This window comes from Monodelphis domestica, chromosome 1 (genome assembly GCF_027887165.1).
Source record: "Monodelphis domestica isolate mMonDom1 chromosome 1, mMonDom1.pri, whole genome shotgun sequence".
Lineage (NCBI taxonomy): Eukaryota > Metazoa > Chordata > Mammalia > Didelphimorphia > Didelphidae > Monodelphis > Monodelphis domestica.
In genome coordinates this window covers 547,814,398-547,834,898 of record NC_077227.1, presented here as the reverse complement: position 1 = coordinate 547,834,898, position 20,501 = coordinate 547,814,398, and the positions used below count along the sequence as shown (strand labels likewise).

Below are 20,501 nucleotides of genomic sequence, written 5' to 3'. Positions count from 1 at the left end.
GTCACAATCCCATTTGCCTAGCCCTTTCCCTTCTGTCTTAAAGAGTTATGAAGGCTGAGAGTAAGAGTTAAAAAAACACAACAGAGAATTAAAGATGATCTCTGAAGGGCCCTTTCAATTCTAAGATTCTATGTTCTCTGAGCCTCAATTTCTACATCTGTAAAATGGGAACAATTCTTGTACTACTTCCCTCACAGGGTTGTGAAAAGTGCTTTCAATGACATTAAGGTTCTATACAAGTGCGAGTTGGTATTATACTTTAAAAATTATCTTATCTGGTGAACAGAAAGTTCACTCACTCGGTAGGGATGGGAGAAGCGTCTAAAGAAGCAGCACCAAGTGGCGGAACCAGAAGGCACGAGGTAGGGAGGAAAGACGGGAAGAAAAGGCAGAACACAGAAGCAAAGAAGAGAGGTTTCTAGGATTCCCAACCCTTAGTCGTACTCTGGGGCCTCTAGCTCAAAGGGTCGCTATCTCTTGCAAGGTGAGCAAACCTTTTGTTCAGTGGTGCGGAGGACAACTCTTCAGCCTGACCTTTTGCAAAATTAACAGGCCCTTTTGAATCACTTCCTGTAATAATTAGGAAGCCTGCAATATTTCAGTGGTTCTCTTCCGGTTTTTTGCGCCGGTACTCGGAGGCCCCGCCCCTCGACCCGGCCCTTCTTCCTGCGACCGAGATTTGTTGTGCTCTCGCGAGAACTCTCCCTCTTCCTAGGCCGGCGCTCAGCGAGGTGGGTGAGCGAACTCCTGCTTCCCGGGCCTAATTCTTCTCTCCTGCCTTTTACTTTCTTGAATGTTGCTCCAAAGACGGCGTTAAAGCTGCGGGGCCAACACCTGGCATGGGGATACAACAGATTAGCCTGTCTGGGGCTGCGGATGGCTACTCCGGGAGACTTTCCAGGCCAGCTTCTGTCCCGCCGGGGAATGGCGGGGTTGGGTGCTTGTGCTCGGAGGAGCCGCGCCCGGCCCGCCTAGTGTCCCGCGTGGCGGAGGAGGGGGCTTGGGTCTGCTCGGGCACTGGGAGGGAGGGGGCCGCGCACGCTTCTTAAAGGCGCTCTGTGTTGTGCTTTACAGGCGGTGCCATGTTCAGTTCCAGCGCCAAGATCGTGAAGCCCAATGGCGAGAAGCCAGACGAGTTCGAGTCTGGCATTTCCCAGGTGCGTCCATTTGGGGGTTACTGACAGGTGATCCCCTCCCCCCACTCCTGCCTCAATCTCGCCCTCTTCTCGGGGCATAGGATCCCAGCATGTGGAGCTGGAAAATTAGCCCTATTTACAGGATAAGACACTCAAAATATCAAGCACAGGGCTCTTCTTCCAAGATTCTCCGAAAGTGGTTACAGTAGATTAGCACAGCCTCTGTCTCTCCCCAAACCTGAAACAGTTGTAATTAGTAGTAAGCATTTAATAGGTACTTGTTGATTGATTTCAAATCCACTGCACTTCTCGGTGTACTACTGAATACTGAGCCCAGAGAAGGGTAAAAAAGTTAGATCGGAAGATATAGAATTAGAAGGCAGTGTCTTAAAATACATACTTTTAAGCTCCTTTTACGTACCAACCCACAGTGCTCAGTCCTAGGGTCTCAGAAAGTCCATGTCCTTGAGCAATACACACTAATGGGAACCAGGTACCAATAATTTTGTAGAAACAAAGTATATAGGGGATAGTTAGTGAAAGTATTATCTTTTAGGGACAAAGAAAGGTTTCATGCAGAATGTTGGAATTGAGTTGAGACTTGAAGGAAAGTACCTTGGAGATATATAGCTCCTCATTTTTCAGATAAGGAAACTGAGGTTCATGGCGGGAAGGAACTCTGTACCCTGGGAGTAAGTAGTCCGAGGTGCTTGAGATTTCTAGTTATATCTCTAAACCTAGGGTCCTATCTGGTAATTACCGGGACACGTGGAGCTGGTTTCAGTGGGGAGGGAAGAGTGGAATGGGGAAGGGAAAGCTCAGCCAGCTTGTATAAGATTCCTACACAGCTCATGATGGCTTTTTGATGTCTTGGAAGGGACCTGGGAATGGAAATCCTTGTTTTGCAGACTCTTTCCACCTTCAGCAAAGCTTTGAGATTTATGTTTAATAATTTCCCTTTTTTTTTTCCAGGCTCTATTGGAGTTGGAGATGAACTCTGATTTAAAGGCTCAATTAAGAGAGCTGAATATCACAGCAGCTAAGGTAAAGAAGCTTTTGATTTCTCTGTTGTTTTGGGAGGTGTGCCAATATAAGTTTGTCCCTAGGAGTAACTAAGTCAATCCTTACAAGGTATAACTCTAAAAAACTTTTTCAGCATTGTTCATGAGGGAATGCCATAGTTATCTCAAAGTAAGATGAAGTGCACCAGATTCTGGGAAATGAAAACTTGATGTTAGAAGTGCATTGGTTGTAGCAAGAAATGTAAAATTCATTTAAGTTTTCCCTCTTGGACTAGTGTAAACCCCAGATTGCATTTGGCTAGTTTATAAGTTTTTGTTGGTTTATTTGTTTTTTGTATTTGGCTCAAATATAGTCTATCCAGGTTGGATAGAGTGGTAATAAGGAACTGGAAGGAGAGGGTGGGGGCAATGAAAATGCAAACCCTCTCTTCCAGTTCATTTTTTACCATTGAGAGGGCAATTGTCATCCTTGATTTCTCACTCCCATATCCAATCTATTGGTAAGGGCTCTTGGTTTTTATCTTTGTAACATCTCATACTATCCCTTCTGACACTGCTTTTACCCTGGTGCAGATCCTCTGATCACCTTATGCTTGGATTGTTGTAGTCTCCTGGTTGGTCTCCCTTCCCCAAACCTTTACTTACTCTAACCCATCCACATGTTTTACCATGCCACTGTCCTACTCATTAAACTTCCAGTGGCTTCTGGTCATCTTCAGGATCAAATATAAAACTTGACCCTGTCCACTTACAGTTTTATTATACTTGACATCCTTCTTCCATTTCCAAACTCTAAGGCATCCCCCATGCCTGGAATATTCTCCCTCTTCTCTGACTTCCTTCATGTCCCAGTTGTACCTTGTAAATTGTACCTTTTACAAGAAGCCTTTCTTGATACCTCCTAATTCTTTTGCCTCCCCTTTTGTTGTTTATTTCAAATTTATCCTGTATATTTGCACATAATTTTTTACATGTTATTTTACTTGATTAGATTGAGGTCCTTGAGAATAAGGGTGTCTTTTACTTTTATATCTGACAGTGCAGAGTGTAGCACATTGTAGGTGCTTGCTTGAGTAAATTTTTAGGGAAGAGAAAATACACAATTATTTTTACAACCATATGTAACTAACTGGTAGAATATTGTGTGTATATCAAGTTTGCTGACATGATTGAGAGTGGAGTTGAAGTTTACATATTAGTAGCAAAGAAAAGGTGTAATGAAGAAACTTAACCATGTTGCTATAAAAACGAGTAGCAATGTAGAAGAGTTTAGAAATCATCTAGTCCAGGGGTTCTTAACAGGTGGTTATGAAGTTAGATGAAAATAAAGATATCCTTGTTTGAATAATACTATTTCCTTTGAAATGCTGTGTTTTCATGCATTTAAAACATAAAAATTCTGAGAATGGTCCATGATGAGGTAAAAAAAGCTAGTCTAGGTCATTTTGTTTATTTTTTAGATAAAGAATAAAAACGGCTACTCCTGTAAACTTAAATACTATTTTACTGAACTTATACTAATTGTACATTCTGTCAATAGATGGTAAAAATAAAAAATTGAATTTTCATACATATGATGGACACATGACTAAATAGAAACCATCAAGAACTGGAAGAGATGTGGTCTATTGAATTAAAATCAACTTAGGTACAACATACAATATACTCAAAAGAAACTTTTCAAAAGAAAAGAGATTGGGGACAATATGAATATAACATTTAAAATAATGACATTTGAAAATAATTGATTAATGTAGCACTTTGAGATTTTGTAACTATGTACATTACCTTAGATGAGCCTTAAAATAATTTACAGATTAAATATTGTGGTTAGTATCTATTTTACTGGTGAGGAAACAGGGTCCAGAATGAGTGACTTGCTCATCATCTCACAAGTTTAAATGGAGATCCCTACTAACTCTCCAAGTCCAGTTCTACTCTCTAAACCATGACAACTCCCATTCATTCCACAATGGATGTTGGCAAAGGATTTGAACTCTTGAAAGATGGAACTTTGTTATTAAATTGGGTGGAAAGAGTTCAACTTTGTTAATAACGAAAGGTACATATTAAAAGAATTTTGTGATAAATCACCTCATACCAGTCATTGACTTATTTGTTGTTGGTAAAATTGCAAACTTGTAGAATATTTTTGGAAAAGATTGTAGATCATGTAGTCAAAGCTATTAAGATCAATTTAGGGACTATAATTGTACAATGTTATCAAGAACTGCCTTTTCCTGTATCCAGTTATAAGTCCTGTGTGTTCCTTGTCTTATAATTTTAAAGAAGTTAAATGTCCAATAAAAATAAAAAATAAAGAAGCTAAATGTCCAATAAAGGAATGGATGAATACATTGTTCATCGATATAAGGGAAGATAGAGTACAGTTAATATAGACAAATTTAAGATTCCAAGAGACATTGAAAGAACTTTTATGAAATGATGACAAGTAAAGAAATGGAGGCTAGAACAGTACATGCCGACTGAGAGTAAAAGGGAATGATAGTAAATGGATAGAGAATTCTTTTGGTAGATTTGAATAAATGAAAAAAGGTATTTTTAGATGAAATTGATTTGTGTAAATAGTTGCAATGGAAGTTTTAATTGTAATTGACTACATTGATATTTAATACTTTATAAAGGACATGCATTTTATCCTCTAGCTTAGGTACTATAGTTTCTCACTTTTAAACTGAAGTGGTGGTAAATCTTGTGTGGTGAACAGTACTTTACTATGCAGTGTTGATTTTTTAATGACAGGAGTAAGTTGATAAATTGTATGACTGAATATTTTTCAATCCTAGGAAATTGAAGTTGGTGGTGGCAGAAAAGCTATCATCATTTTTGTTCCAGTTCCTCAGCTAAAATCCTTTCAGAAGATCCAAGTACGACTAGTTCGTGAATTGGAAAAAAAATTCAGTGGCAAACATGTGGTCTTCATTGCTCAGGTAAATATTGCCCTGTCAGAACTTTAAAACTTCTAGGGAGGTTGAGTTTGGGGCATAATAACTTAAAATTGGGTCATTTAAGTATGTGGAAGAAAAGTTATTTTGTATTAGGGATGTAGATGAGGGAAAGTCATTTTGCACATTTGAGTTATCTTTGAAATATGATTAAAATATCTCCAAATTTTTCAAAAGAGCTAAGAGGCAAATAGCATTGATTATAAATTATTTTTATTAGAGAAATTAAGAGAAAAAGTCAAGTTCCTGAAGGTATTTCTAGGCCACCACTAGGGAATTTAGGGGCTACTCTTCAAAAAGCACCTACCTAATCCCTTTGAATGGCAGAGTGTTATTTTGGAAGGTGATAAAATAGTAATTTATGATATGTTTTAAACCTTGCTTTTAACTGAAGGTCACCCATATGTATTTTGGGGCCTAGTAAAGATTTAGCAATGACTTGAGTACTAAGGTTTATGGGATGATGGAGTATTTTAAGAGTCAAGATCTAGCATTGTTAGTATAGGTAGTCCTAAATGAAAATAAAATTGAAAGAGGATTTGTAACTATTAGGTATCCCAGGAATATGCAAAAATCAATCTTATGGCCCTTGCCATCAAAGTAGGTAACATACAAATATGAAGTAACTGAAGAAAATTTTTGTAATTGGTCATTTTTGTAAACAGCATCTTGAAGTAAACTTTATTAGGCTTGTGATTTGTGTGAGGGATTGAGATTTATCTGACTTGAAAGTTTTTCATAGTTTCTTGGATTTGCATTTTTTTTACCAGTTATTTTCAGGTGGTGTGTGTGTGATTTGGGTTTTATGATGAAGTTTTTTAACTTGAGAGTTCCATCTCCTGTGAAACTTCAAACTGAAGATAATATAGTGGTGTCATTCTGGATTTCTGGGCTTTTAAAAATTCACATTTTATGATATTTTAATTTCTTTGCCTTTTAAAGCTTATTTGTTTCTCGGATATAGGAAGTTTGTAGTAAAAAATTTTAGGGGTGATGGTGTTAAACTTTTTGTCAGTTTTTGTAATAGGTTGTTTCTTAAATAATGAATTGCTACAATCTTTGTTACAGAGGAGAATTCTTCCTAAGCCAACAAGAAAAAGCCGTACAAAAAATAAGCAAAAGCGTCCAAGAAGGTGAGTATTAGTTTATTGGGAGTCAAAACTAATGTTTAATAGGACAGAAAAAGTAATGGAGTCAGTGGAAAAGATGTTCAGAAGATTTTACATGGGACCATTTATGTGTCTGGTTTAAGTACTAAGTATATTCACTTTTCAGAAATTTATCTTGGATTTAGTTATTTTTCTCAGCAAGGAAATTCGATTTTAAAGTGAGCTTCATGCCAGTGTAATATTTTAGGGTTCATTCCATAATTAGTTTTTACTTGCTTGAAAATGCTTATGATCAATTATAAGGGTTTCTAAAATGTTCAAGTAGCAGTAGCTAAATGATTCTTGCTCTTGCTGGAGAAAAGTATAGAGGCAATGACTTGAGTCAGGAGACTTAGGTTTGAATCCTAGTTGATATTAGTTTCATGACCCTGTGTAAATCAGATTCTTCTAAAAAAAGATAATGCTATTTGCTGTGCTAACCAGGTTGTTAGGAAACTACTTTGTAACCATTGAAATGTTGTAGAAATCTGTTGTAGAATATCCTGTGTCCTTCCATTATCTTTCTATAATTTTGTGTTTAATTTTTATTTTTTTCTGCCTTACTGTCTGTTTGACTTAAACTGAAAACAACATCCAAATTTGTGTTGAATTGAATGCAATAATCCCATGTCCCAGCTTTCATACATTAAGATGAAACTTAATTTGTTTTTTAATATTAGAAAATATGCATAGGATTTTTTTTAACTATAGGAATGATGGTGTTGTTATAGTTAAACAGGCACCATTTAAATAGCATTTTAATGGAAAGATATCTCAGTGTTTTATTAACTCCCTTTTAAAAAAGGCAAAATGGGCAGAGGCAAACCTATTAGATAACAGCTGACATCTATGTAGCACTTTAACAAAGCCCTTCAGAATTCTGAAGGTTAGTAAAGTAGGGAGACTAATAATAAATTTATTATCTAATGACAAAGTTGCATTACTGTGAAGAAGTGAAGAGAACTCAGAGCATTGGGTTTAAACTAAGTGTTAGAGAAATGCAGTTTTGGAAAGGCATTAATTTTATGCTTTATGCAAAGTGTTCTGTTAGATTCAGGCCTAGAGACAGGAGGTCTTGGTTTCTAAATGTGACTTCAAATGCTTCCTAGCTTTGTGACCCTGAGCAAGTCATTTGACTCCAATTACCTAACCTTTACCAGTCTTTGGCCTTGGAACCCTACCCCTCCCTCCCCCTTCCTTTTTAAAACTTAATTACCTTCTTAGGATCAATATTAGGCAATTGGGGTTAAATTGCTGATGTAATTTTGCTCTGTAGCAGATAGGGTCTAGAAAACCCAAATGTACCAGTGTACTATAGTCCAATAAAGTGTGTTGGACTGAACTGACTTGACTCAGAATTTCCTAATAAGAACTTTTATTTTTGCCACCTGAAGGGTTTTTTTTTTTTTAGCAGTGCAATGTGGTCAGAACTTTGTACTTTGGGAATATCTCTTGGACTGCAAAGGATGATGGGTGGGGAGATTGGAGAGACTTATAGCATGGAGGCTACTGTAATAGCCTAAGTATAAAAATTGATAGATGAGAATAGTGGTCTTATGATTAGAGAGAAAAAAACGAGAGGGTTATAGCAGAGGAAGAAGTAACAAGACTAGCAAAATTGATTGGACATGTCAAGTAAAGAATCAAGGGTGACAGATTTTGTGGAACTTTGATTGGCGATATGGTAGTCTCACAGGCAGAGTAAATGAGATCTGCTTTAACACAAGGATAGAGACTAGAATTGGAGAGTTGTGTGTGTACATATAAAGAGAAGGTCTCTATAAAAAGTGTCAGATTGGCTTAAAAATTGGGTCATTGAACGTAGTTCATTCTTGTACAGATTGAATAGGTAATGGGTATTCTTAGTATGCAAACATGCATGACTGGATAGTAAAGGGTTTATTTGAGTAACATTTGTTCTTTGATCTGAGTTTCAGGTAGTGGTGATGATATTTAAAAGATTAATTCTGATAATGGTGTGTAATATGCGTTGGACATTTAGGGTTAGAAGACCAAAGAGAAATTTTTGTAAAAGGTTGTAAAAATATCTAACAAGGCAATTAGGTAAGAGTTTTGAATAGGAAAGCCTATTTGTCTGGTCTTTAAGATTAAAGCAATTCCAAAGACATAACCCTGTTGAAAATTTTAAAATGTTTCTTCATATTCTTTGCACAGCATTGGGAGAACATTGAGCTTTAAGCATCTTTGTATGGTCTATGTTTTGTGCCATCCACAGCATAACTACTTTAAGGGTGTTAGGGCCTTTAAAACATGACTTCAGGTTAGTCTTGATGGCTGATTTCTAGTGTATTTTTTTATTGTGGTTGGAAATTAGCCGTCACCATTATTGCTATTTGTATTAGTCATCTAGGTATAAATAATTTAAAACATTGTGAGCTGCTAATATCCACATAAGTATAAATATTGTGGGGATCACACCAAGCAAAGAAAATGACTTCAAGGTAGGGAATTAAAAGGCATGTGGCGTGTATTTTGTATTAGTGAGTAGGCTTGACAAGTAGGTTGGGACATTGAATTACAGGCAAGTAAGACTTGAAAAATATGGGTAAGGGGAACTTGATTTTAAAACTGGGGAATAATAATGCACTTTAGGAAGAAAGCAGAATGGGAAAGAGCTACTGGAGGATGGCAGACTAATATTTGCACTCTGAGGAAATAATAGTGAATTAGGTTGGTAGTCATAGAAAGGAAGATGTGGTCTTGATGACTGTTGAGTAGGAATGAATGGGGAGGAATAAGTAAGTGTGGCAAAGATGTTTGAAGATGGGTGAATGTGATAATAGGTTTTGAGACCTTTTAAGTTTTCATGCTGCTAGAACTGAATATTTAAAACTGGAAAGGATCTTTTTTTTTTTTTTTAACCCTTACCTTCCGTCTTGGAGTCAATACTGTGTATTGGCTCCAAGGCAGAAGAGTGGTAAGGGCTAGGCAATGGGGGTCAAGTGACTTGCCCAGGGTCACACAGCTGGGAAGTGTCTAAGATCAGATTTGAACCTAGGACCTCCTGTCTCTAGGGCTGGCTCTCAATCCACTGAGCTACCCAGCTGCCCTCTGGAAAGGATCTTTTGAAAACACGTAGTCCAACCATTTCATTATATAGATGAGGAAACTAAGACTTAGTTACACATCTAGTAAGTAGCAAAATCAGAATCTAAATCAAAGTCCTTTGACTTTACATTGAACATTGGCTCCACTACACAGAAGCCCAGGTAGTACTGCCTCCTTTTTCACATTTATAAATTTATCATTGTACACCTGGGAATTGTATAGGGAAGGACTGGTAATTTAAGTGGTATGATAGAGAGAAGGGAATCCAGTAGCCATGTACAGAACCAGGAACTAGAGTTAAAATAATGACATGCTATTAGCTGCCATTTAAGGTAACAATTTTAGGGGAAACAAAAGGGAGGCAGTATAGAACTGTGAAGAGGACTGGATTTGGAGGTAGAAGACCTAGATTCAAATCTTGCCTGTGACTTTGGGCAAGTCACATAACGTCTGTGGACCTCAATTTTAGTGTTAAATAAGGATTTTGGACTGGTTGGACTATTTATAGCTCTAAATTTGTCATCCTGGGTTCAGTAGTATATGGGATTTTTCTTCAGGGTCATGTCCATGTGAATGGAGGTCTAATTTGCATCCAATTTACTGATTTTAATTTGCTTATGTAAGAATGCTGCATAGCATTTTTGGATAGTTGGCAAATAAAACAGGCACTAGTGTTTATTTCTGTCCTTAAATGCCCTATCTACTATAGGAGAGAAGTGAGAATTTGATTGTATTCTTTGAAGCTTGGAAAAATCCATCGTTAGTTCAATACTCTTAGATGGAATATAGTTTTATTGTTTATTAGTGTGGCATGATTTTTGTCAGTTAAGTTTTATGATCTATAGTTTTCTGTTTAAATGTCATTGGGTTTTGTTAGACTGTATGTTCTGAAAAAGTTAATAGAGTATGAAATACTTGAACATGCCAAAGAAATTTTATAGAGTATTAAATGGAAAGTCTCATGTTCACTAGCATACGTGATGATTCTATAAAACACATGGAGAAAACTTTGTTTTTATCAAATGTAGTTTATACAATTAAACCATGCAGACTTATGGGTAGAGGTATTTTAATTTAGTTGCCTTGAGAATAAAAGAAAATCACATGATGGAGATTTAAAAGATGCTTACTTGGTACAAAAATACTATGCCTTTGTTATTTCTAAAGATAGCATATTATAATGATTTAGTCTGGCTAATTAAAAATTAGATATAACTGAATTTCATTTATGTGGGTATTTAGTTTTAAAAATTAATCACAGCTTCTTTAATTGCTGCAGTCAAATCACTTTGTGGACATCCTGAGTGGTCTTCCTCCTTGGATTTAGCCAGAGTGGGCTGTCTTTGGGACAATGCTGAAGTCTTTTCTGCTTAGTTGGCTAAAGTTTTATGTTTCGCTGGTATAGCCAAGTAGTAGTGCAACTGTACTATAATACTTTACGATGAAATTAACTTTCCTACTGTTGATTTCTCTATTTAAAAAACTGGTTCATGATTTAGTAGATATAGTATATAAACAAGTGTATAGATGTCATTTCACCAAAAGGCACAATCAGTTCACTTGACTATAACTTTATTGGCTTTCAGCCGAACTTTGACTGCTGTGCATGATGCAATCCTTGAAGACCTGGTCTTTCCAAGTGAAATTGTTGGCAAGAGAATCCGTGTGAAACTAGATGGCAGCAGACTCATAAAAGTCCATTTGGATAAAGCACAGCAGAACAATGTGGAGCACAAGGTAATGTAGATCAGTAATTTGTTGTAGTTTTTCTAATGTAGGCTCACCTGTCCTTGGTCATGGGCTTTTTATAAGCCAAATTCCAAAGTGGTTCAGCTTAACTTGAATTACCCATTTGATTTTCTCTGAATAATTGATTTCCTTATTTTATAGTTGAGCTTTCATTTGTTGTAGGCATATGTTAAATCTCAAGAAGTAAAAGCACATTTGATTATATAGTGGCAGTTGCCATCAGTGAAAAACCTTTTCTAGTTTGACAAGTAAAAGAAAGGAATTGTTTTGAACTATTGTTGCATATAACACTAGATTTTTAAAAATCAAATTTCAACACCCAGAGTTAACTGTCTTGGTTATGCCCATATGTTATAGAAGCTTGTGTAATATTAAAATGAGGCATAGGGTCTATTTCATGATATTAGAAGACCAAGTTTGTCTTTGGTTGGTATATTCCTAAGGGAATTATTTTCTGCGTTCCTCAAACTCGGGCAGAATTCATTTTTATAAAAGCATTCTTTGTTAAACTGTTGAAACATGGGAGTAAAGTGTTTTTTTTTTCTTTTTCTTACAGGTAGAAACATTTTCTGGCGTTTATAAGAAGCTGACAGGCAAAGATGTTAATTTTGAATTCCCAGAGTTCCAGCTGTAAATGCAGCAATGATTAAATAAAATCCATTGTTCATAACCTTGTCTCAATTCACAATTGTTTCTCTAAAATTACACAAGCAGCAGTGCAGTTATCTATATTAATAACTCACTTAGGTCATGAGACTGCATTCAAAATACAAAACGTAATGATTGAAATTAAGTGTGATTTTCTACACGAGAATTTCAAGCAGAAAGATGATCTTAGGTCAAGTGCCGTGAAGTACTCATGCAGGAAAATTGGCAGTGTTTTTCAGCATTGATATCTTTATTGGCATCAGGAGAATACAAATTAAGGATTCCAGAGGTACTTGAAGCTAAGTTGTATGTTTATGTGGTTGTCTGCATCATGATAAATGAGGGGCACATAATTTGAAACATATCTTAAATATGATCGAATTTGCTATCATCAGATTAAAAGGACTTCCTAGATAAACTACTTAATTTTATAACTTAAAAAGATGATTTAAACTGTACAATTTTGGATAGATACATCTCTTATTAGTAATCAGCCTTGTGGGATAGGGGGACAATTTTTGAAATAAGAGGGTATTCTGAAATAGATTTTTTATTCCTGAACCTTTTAACTTCCTGCTTACTATTAAGTCAAAGAAATGGCAAGGGTTAGGCAATCCAGGCTAAGTGACTTGTCCAGGGGTCATTCAGCTATGAAGTATTTGAGGCCAAATTTAAACCCAGGTACTCCTGACTCCATCCCTGGTTCTCTATCCACTGTGCTTCTACATTGCTTTTTAAATTCATCTTAAGGGGTGGGTCTTGAAACTGGAGATAGCACTATAGGTCATGGATAAGATTTTAAACTTAATATATCATTAAGAGCTTTTGTTTTTATATTACGTTCCCTAGAGAGGATAGGAAATTTGTTTTTTATTATTACTTGAACCAAGATTTATGGTTGCCTTTAGCCAATCTGATGGCTTTTTATGTCTTCAGTTAAATTAATGCTGTGCTGGTACAGCAATATGATGTCAGTATCCCTGCCTGTGTTTGGACACAACTTCTAAGCCTCAGTTTACTTTAAAATGAAAGGGTTGGATTAGATGAAATCAAAAGTCCCTTCTACCTCTAAATCTAGGAACCTGTGATTTTGTATATTCTCACATATGCATTAACTACAAAAGTTTATATCAGTCTTCATGTTGCTTTGCATTATAATGATCCATTACTCACCTTCATGAAAGTATATTCTTATTAAGATGTTTTAGAAATTGGGTTTTGTTACATTTGGTATATTTTGTCCCTCTAAGGTGTTTAGAAATTAAAGTAAATTAAGTAAATTGAAAAAGCTTAATTTTTATTAAACCATCTTGATTCTGAGGGAGACAGAAGGATTGTTCTAACAGGAACTCAGTTTAGTCTAAGGAGGAGGAGTGTGTTATTTATATACAATAAGCTACAATGTGCCATGGAAATGTGAAGGAAATAGCCATTTGTTTATCTCTTAAATATAACAAACTAGAAGTTCATAAGGGATATAGAGAACCTTTAGGTGTCGGGATGGGAGGGTTCCCTGATATTCAGTGGAGAGCCAGGGATTGTTTTCAGGTTTTGTAATTCAATCCAACACGACCAGAATGCAGGGCTTGATTATATTTCTAGCTGAAATTTGGTCACTTAAAGGGGAAATTCTATTTAGCTACTATAATATAGTAATAACTGTAATCATCCAGGATTGTGGTTCTTGTAATAGCTGAAGCACCTCTATATCCTTTTTCACTTCTTATTCATACAAGTTGAGATAGCCTCATTTAAAAAAGTTTTTGGTAACTGCCATTTTCAAATGTTTTCAGAAAATGATCCTTTATGGCAAAAAAATCATAGGAAAAAAGTAAACTTTACACCTATTGTCACCCCATTCCCTATAGAGGTTCATTTTTTTCCCTCTCCTTCAGAGTGAAGTTTTAGATTTTTAAAAACAATAGATTATGTCAATAATAAAAGTAACCAAAATCGTAGCAATAGATGCAGGAAACACTTGACAAAATACAATACCTTCTGTCAAAAATAGTTGAAAGCATAGGTATAAATGGATTTTTCCTTAAACAGATAAGCACCTACCTAAAGCCATCAGCAAATATCTGTAACGGGGCTAAGCCAGAAACCTTTTCCTAAGATCAGTGAAAGAAGGATGTTCATTATTAGCACTATTCAAAATTGTATTGGAAATAATAGCAAGAGAAGAAGAAATTGGAGGAATCAGAATTGACAGTGAGGTGATAAAACTTTGGAGACATGCTGGAATACTTAGAAGATTTTAGAGATTCAACAAAAAAGCTTGTTGAAACAACTTTAGCAAATTATCTGGATATAAAATAATATTAAATTATGAGCTTTTCTATATATCCACCAACAAAACCCTGAAAGAAAAGTAGATGTCTCATTTTAAGTAACTAGTATAAATACATGGGAGTAAAATGTTTGAAGGTATGTATATAGCTCTAGGAGGAGTTTTTTACTGTCCTTGTAACAAACTTTAGCAGATGGGGATGCAAGAAGAATGTCATCCACATAGTGCACAATTTTGCTTTCCTTGAATCTGATGTTCTGTAAATCTTGTTGCAAGATTTGGCAAAATGCGGTTGGGCTATCACCGAATCCCATTGGTAATCTTCCCCATGTCAACTGAGTCCCATTCCAAGTGAAAGCAAAGATTTTTTGGCTTTCCTTTGCAATTGGAATGCTAAAATAAGCACTACACAGATCAACAACAGTATAATATCTAGAGTTACTTGGGATTTCTGAAATTATTTTAGATGGGCTTGGAATGACTGTGTGGGACTTTTTCACAAAGTTATTTACTGCCCTTAAATCTTGGATCAGTCTCCACTGAACTTTTCCTTCAGAGTCACATTTTGTTTTCTTTTTAGGTATTATTGGTGTATTATATTCTGAAATTGTTGGGATTAAAATTTTCTGATCCAACAAGCTTTGGATAATTGATTGGGTTGATTCCGACGATGGCTTCTTTACTTAGTTTGTATTGTGGTATCCTTGGTGGTGTCCCTTCTTGTAAACCTTAAAATTTCACAGACTTATGAATGTTAAAAATTTTACTCCACATTGAGGAATCCTCCAATTCCCTACTTGAAATAATTCCCTACCAGATAGTGAGAACTCTACTTGAATGTGAAAACTCCTTGCTATGGGAATATTCCTACTCCACCCCTACTTAAGACTGCTTTAGGGCAGAAAACTCCTTGCTAAACAATGAAAGTACTTGAAAACCATACTTATAAAGGAAAGGAGTTCTTTGAGTCATGCCTGTTTTTGGAATTGATACAAACAATGGGATGCTAGGTGCTTATAAAGGTGGGGCAACTTGTAAACTACTTAGACCTAAAAGGTGAAAACTTACTCAGTAGTTTTCTCTTAATGAAATTAGTCTACACAGCAGTATTTTTTTCTGACTTACTAAAGAGATTAATCTACTCAGCTGTGAATTCAAAATGGGCTGTCTTTTGGAAAACATCTACAGTGATTGGTAAATGGAAGAACTTAGGGGAGGTGACATAGAAGTTTTTGCCCTTAAAAATAAGAGCTCAGAGAAGAACAGGAGGTCATTCTGAAACATTCAGATTGAGGAAGGACTGATTCTGAAACATTCAGATGGAGGAGGGAGCTGGTGAAAGCAGCTGAGATGAGGCTGGCCTGGTGTCACTAGAATCCTTGCTTAGGCAGACCTTGTGGTGAGTGTTAAAAGACTGACTGACTGATCTCTCTCTCTTAAGACTCAGGTCTAGGCCATGTTGGCTTAAGGCCCTTCATACTTATTTCCTTTTTCTCTCTTTCTTTTCTTTAATTCCACATTTGTATTAATTAAAATCTCTATAAAACCCAGTTGACTTGGGTATTTGAATAATTGGGAATATTTCCCTGGCGACCACCTTATATTTGATTTAAAAACCAAGGCACTGTAGTGAAACATATTTTCTGTGGTCAAATTTACTCACCCTCTCATATCTATCACAATTTATATCTTTCACTATTTTAATTACTGCAGTTTAAGACCTCAACCATTATAAATCTAACATTCTTTAACTTCTACTTTTACTGGTGTTACTGACTTTAGAATCCCTACATCTGAAGAATGTGTAGCCCAAAGTCCTTCGGGTATATCACTTGGTATTTCAAATATTGTACCTTCATTCTGAACTTGTTCATCATCCACTTGCCCCATGAACAGCAATGGATAATGTTTTAAAAAGACTTTGGGTAGATGTAGAAAGATTTTCCCCGATTTATCACATTGAATAGTTGCTCTAATTTTACACAAAAAGTCTCTCCCAAGAAGGTTGATTGGGCATTCTGGGATTAACAAGAATGTATGTTCTGTTTTTAGGGGTCCTAGTGTTACCATTTTTGATTTTAGTTTTGGTACTCTCTGTTTTTTCCCTGTAGCCCCCATTATTTGTACATAACTTGTGATTTGGCTGTCTTCGGGAGATGTTTTTAAAACAGATTTTAGTTGCTCCTGTATCAATTAGAGCTGGGTAGATCTCATTACCCACTTTTATCATGACCCTTGGTTCTGTGTTCTCATTTTGTTGGCACACTTGGACCATAGGTGCCTCTATTTCTATTTTGTTCAAATCCCAGTTTAGTTATTCATCTACAGACTTTTCTTGTTGCTTTGAACATTCATTTTGTAATTCATCATCAGTTTGCAATAGAATTGCATTATCACGGAGACTTAAGGATGGCATAACAATGTTTGTGTTTGCTTTTTCTTGTGCACTTACTATTGGTTGGAATTCTTCTGCATAAGGATTTAAGGTTAACTTTTCTATTATGTCATTGGTATTTTCTTGTGTAATAGCATTCTTGCTTTCAGAGTCATTGTCTCCAGGAGGTCTGCTAATTGGAATGTTCTCTGTTATTGCATTTTCCTCCCCATTGGACCCTTCTATTGTTAGCTCATATGCTTCAATTAATTCATTTACAGTTTGTGTATTACAGACTGTTGCCAGTTCTGTTCCTTCTTTCTTTGTAGATTGTTCCACTGTTCCAAAAATTTTTCTCTTTAATCTCTTACATCATTATCTAATTGGATTTCTTCTTCTGTCTGTTCTTTGGTTTTATTTCATGCTTTTGCAACCTCAGGTTCTATTTGCATAGTCTCCTTCCTTTTCCTTTTTCCTTTTTCCTTTCCCATTTTTTCCCTTTTGATGTTACCCCATGCACCTGGCTTCATAACTGATTTTGTTTGGCAGCACCTGAGACTACTTGCGAATAACGTGGTTTCGCTCCTTGTTGGATATATCTCTCCATGGTTTCTAAATTTGGTGCTTGCAATGATTTCTTGCAATTACAATCACAACATTTTGCATTTGTTTGTGTATTATTGCTGCTATACTTTACATTGCTTTTCCAAGACCTTTGTTTGTTATTAGCTTGGAATAATTGTACCTTTAAATAACAGTCTCGAACCATGTGACCCATTTTCCCACAGAGGAAACATCTGGGTAAATTTCTCCTTTCATTACTTTGTGTGTAATTTCTTGTGGGTTTGTATGATTGCAGAGTGGCTAGATTTTTTATTTCTTCAATTTCTTTACATTTACTTGAGCTATTTGCCTCCTTGAGCTTGGTTTTAAGGTCTTTTATTATTTCATCCTTTTACTCTAGCATTTCTTTATGACCTGAAAATATGTAAGTTGCCATTTTTCTTAAATCTTCCAGACTTAATGTTTTCCAATCTGGGCATTGAAGTTTAAAATATGATCTAATAGGTGTGTTACTGCCTTTCACAAATTGTCTCCTTATGTGTTGGAGATTTTGTTCAGTTAAATTTTCAAATCCAAGCACATCCTCTGCTATTTCAATCACTCTATCGAGGAACTCTGATGGATGTTCCCCACTTTCTTGTCTCAATCTCTCAAATTTTCCCCAAGTATCTGGTCTTTTTGAAAAACTTTTCATTGCCTCCAATAGATCTTCTCTGGCCTTTCTTAGGTAATGTAGATTTTCATTATTAGATAACTCTAAGTCTGTTCCTTCCTCTGGCCAGGATGTTAAATTTGGATTTTTTCTAGTTTCATCAAGGAATTGTTGTTTTTCCCTTTTTGAAAATAATTCTGAGAGAAGAATTTCAGTGTCCTGGAAATCTGGATCATAAAGCCTAATTGCTCTTTTAAATTCTTTTAAACATCTCATCGGTTCTGAAAACCAGGAAGGCATCCGTCTTTTCAGACTTTCAAAGTCAGCTGTTGTAAATGGTTTATGTGTTTTAATATGAATTATGCCGCTATCTGGTTGTAGGCTTGTTTGATCTCTTAATGGCAATATTGGTATTCCACCTTCAGCCCCATCTGTATTTTCTTGTTGAACTACATTGTTATTTTTAGGTATGTCTTGTTGTGTGTTGTTTCTCTTCAGTCAATTGCTTCATCATTTCCTTTATTTGCATTATCTCCTCTTTTATGGCTAAAATTGTCACAGCCATTTCATTATCTTTTGCTTTTTTCCCAAAAATTAGATGCACACCTATTTTTAGGGCATAGTATAATTTGGTTAAGAAGAATAATGCTCAGGCATATGTGCGAATGAATGAAATCAAGCGATACATACTTATATTCAGCCATTGCAAAGTTTCATAGATGCTAAGCAGAAAATAAATATAATCCGGAATCGTGACAAACAATGAGTCAAAAAACATATAAAAGAAATATGCAATCCAGGCTAGAGTACCAACGGCAAGTAATAGTTTCTTTGCCGTCTTGTATCTTGAAAAGCTTTTTGCAACAGAAAAAAAATGTTTTTAAGTCTGGCCCTTTAAGAGTCACCTCCTCCCTTCAGGAGGAGTGGTTTCTTTTGGGCGTGGTATCACTAGGCAGATTAGTTGCACTCAGCACTGCTCTCAAAATGGTTACTTTTCACAGTCACACAGGCTTTTGAAATGTATGCAGGCCCAACTTCTCTGTAACCTCCAACTGACTTTTTTTTTTCCAAATTCTTAACAAAAATAGGTTGGAAAAGCTACCTGGCTCTGCCAAAAACTGTAATATTTATTGGGAAAGGGAATGGGATTGGGAAAAAGGGAGATAAAAGGAGGTTTGTATGAGTATGGAATAGTTGAGGGGAGTAGTTGAGGGGAGAGAGGGTATATTGCTTGGAGAGGCAAGGGAGGGAGATGCCCCCTGCTGAGAGGAAACAGCAGGGGTCCAATAAGGACGGTTTGTCTTTGAATGACTGAAACTGAAGTTCAGCTCCCTCTATGACCAGAAAAGATAGTCCACTTATCTGACTGCAAATTCAAATAACATAAAGTTTAATAACTAGTTGGGATTGGAGTTTTTCTCAGTTTCAGACCTGAGGCCAGGCCCCAGAGGCTGGCGGAGAGTTTGTTCCACTCCTGTCTACTCTCATTGTTCTAATTCAGAATCTTAGCAGTACACAGAAAACAAAAAAGAACAATTCTAACCTTTAGAAGCCTGTGTCTTTGGGCTGAACCAAGAAGAGCATGCCACTCCAGACTGGGCTGAACAAGCTCCACTCTCCTCCAATGCCAGGAAGCAAACCCTCTCCCGGCAGGAAGGAAGTGCTAGTTACAAGACCCAACTGCCACTCCCAGTTGGCCCTCCCCCACACAAACTGTTAGTCTAGTTTCCTTTCCACAGACCTTTGCCCCAGACAATTTTTTACAGATGTAACTGCTTTTAATTTTAATACTCCTTTTTATGATATGGAAAGAACATTGGCTTTGGGAGAGTGTAAGGGCGAGAAAATAAGATCACAATGAAAATGAGGCTTAAAAATGAAAGCTCTTACACCATTTCTGTCTCTTCACTGCTGCTTTTGAGAAAAGGGATGCAATAGGAATATTTCACCATTTAAAATATTTTTATTTTTTATTCTGAATGTATATGCCAAAGCAGTATCTTAATATAGCAGAATGTGGAAAGAAGATTCTATATGAAACTACAGTTAAAAAAAAAGCATTGATAAAGTATTTAAGACTTTCTTTACAGTGCCAGGTACTGTACAAAGCATCAGGTTTACAAATGCAAGAGAAAAAGGTGGGGTCTTTACTTTCAAGTGTTATGGTGAAAATTTCACCTTTTAAGATTGTTATAATATTGAACAATGGCCGCCAAGGAATTTACTTATGAAATTCCTAAAATGAAACATTCAGGTCAGAATGGAGTTTATGGAGGTTTAATCACAATGGGAGTAGGGAAAAGGAGAGGGAGAGAAGGAGAGAGGAGAAAAGGGAAAGGGGTTACTCAACCTCTGACCAAGGCAGAGGGAATTTAGGCCCAAAGGGCCAAGGTTGAAGGAATCAGTCCTTGACTCACGTGACTGATCTGAAGGGAAGCTGTCTGCGGGCCTCCTCTCTGTTCAAGCTTCTAACATGAACTCCCGTCTCCCTCTCTCCACAGGAAGCAAATTCCAGAGGCTGTTCCCTACCTCACTTCCTGTGCCTCACAAGTGCCAATGGTGGCTCTAGCTTGGCTAGGACAGCCCAGGTGGGCAGTTAGTTATTTCTGATTTGTCATTGACTAGCACATGCCCGTGTAGTGTGGGTGTGCACAATTTTTGGGTGCTAGACCGAGATGGAGACTTTTAAAATTCACACAAGGAGGTTGGGGAAGGCACCACATAAAGGGGAGGACTAGGCTAAGAGGATGGGGTAGTAAGGCTGCAGAGAAGATAGAGCAATGGAAGAGTGAGTTGAACTGACAATAGTGACTGGGGCTCCTCTGGATATGGCAATGCTAATGGGAACTTATCAGTCAGAAGAGCAGATCTCAGGGTGAGTTA

At 36.5% G+C, this 20,501-nt stretch overlaps 1 protein-coding gene across 2 annotated transcripts; it reads left to right on the top strand.

The window, feature by feature from the left end:
* The first annotated feature begins 588 nt into the window (after positions 1-588).
* Positions 589-11,761, top strand: RPS7 (ribosomal protein S7). Of its 2 annotated transcripts, none has more exons than XM_056796368.1 (7): positions 589-735; positions 1,075-1,157; positions 2,109-2,180; positions 4,966-5,109; positions 6,193-6,257; positions 10,928-11,078; positions 11,647-11,760. In XM_056796368.1, the coding sequence occupies exons 2-7, from the start codon at positions 1,083-1,085 to the stop codon at positions 11,722-11,724; spliced, it is 585 nt and encodes a 194-aa protein (XP_056652346.1). In that variant the 5' UTR covers positions 589-735; positions 1,075-1,082; the 3' UTR covers positions 11,725-11,760. The 2 variants fall into 2 exon arrangements, with proteins under 2 accessions (XP_056652346.1, NP_001272406.1); NM_001285477.1 differs by having other exon boundaries at positions 664-731; positions 11,647-11,761.
* Positions 11,762-20,501: the final 8,740 nt, after the last annotated feature.

Bases quoted from the DNA above. Each gene is read 5' to 3' on its own strand.
- RPS7 (NM_001285477.1), top strand. From the start codon at position 1,083: ATGTTCAGTTCCAGCGCCAAGATCGTGAAGCCCAATGGCGAGAAGCCA. The intron at 1,158-2,108 runs GTGCGTCCATTT...TTTTTTTTCCAG, and splicing joins TCGAGTCTGGCATTTCCCAG to GCTCTATTGGAGTTGGAGAT. The intron at 2,181-4,965 runs GTAAAGAAGCTT...TTTCAATCCTAG, and splicing joins TGAATATCACAGCAGCTAAG to GAAATTGAAGTTGGTGGTGG.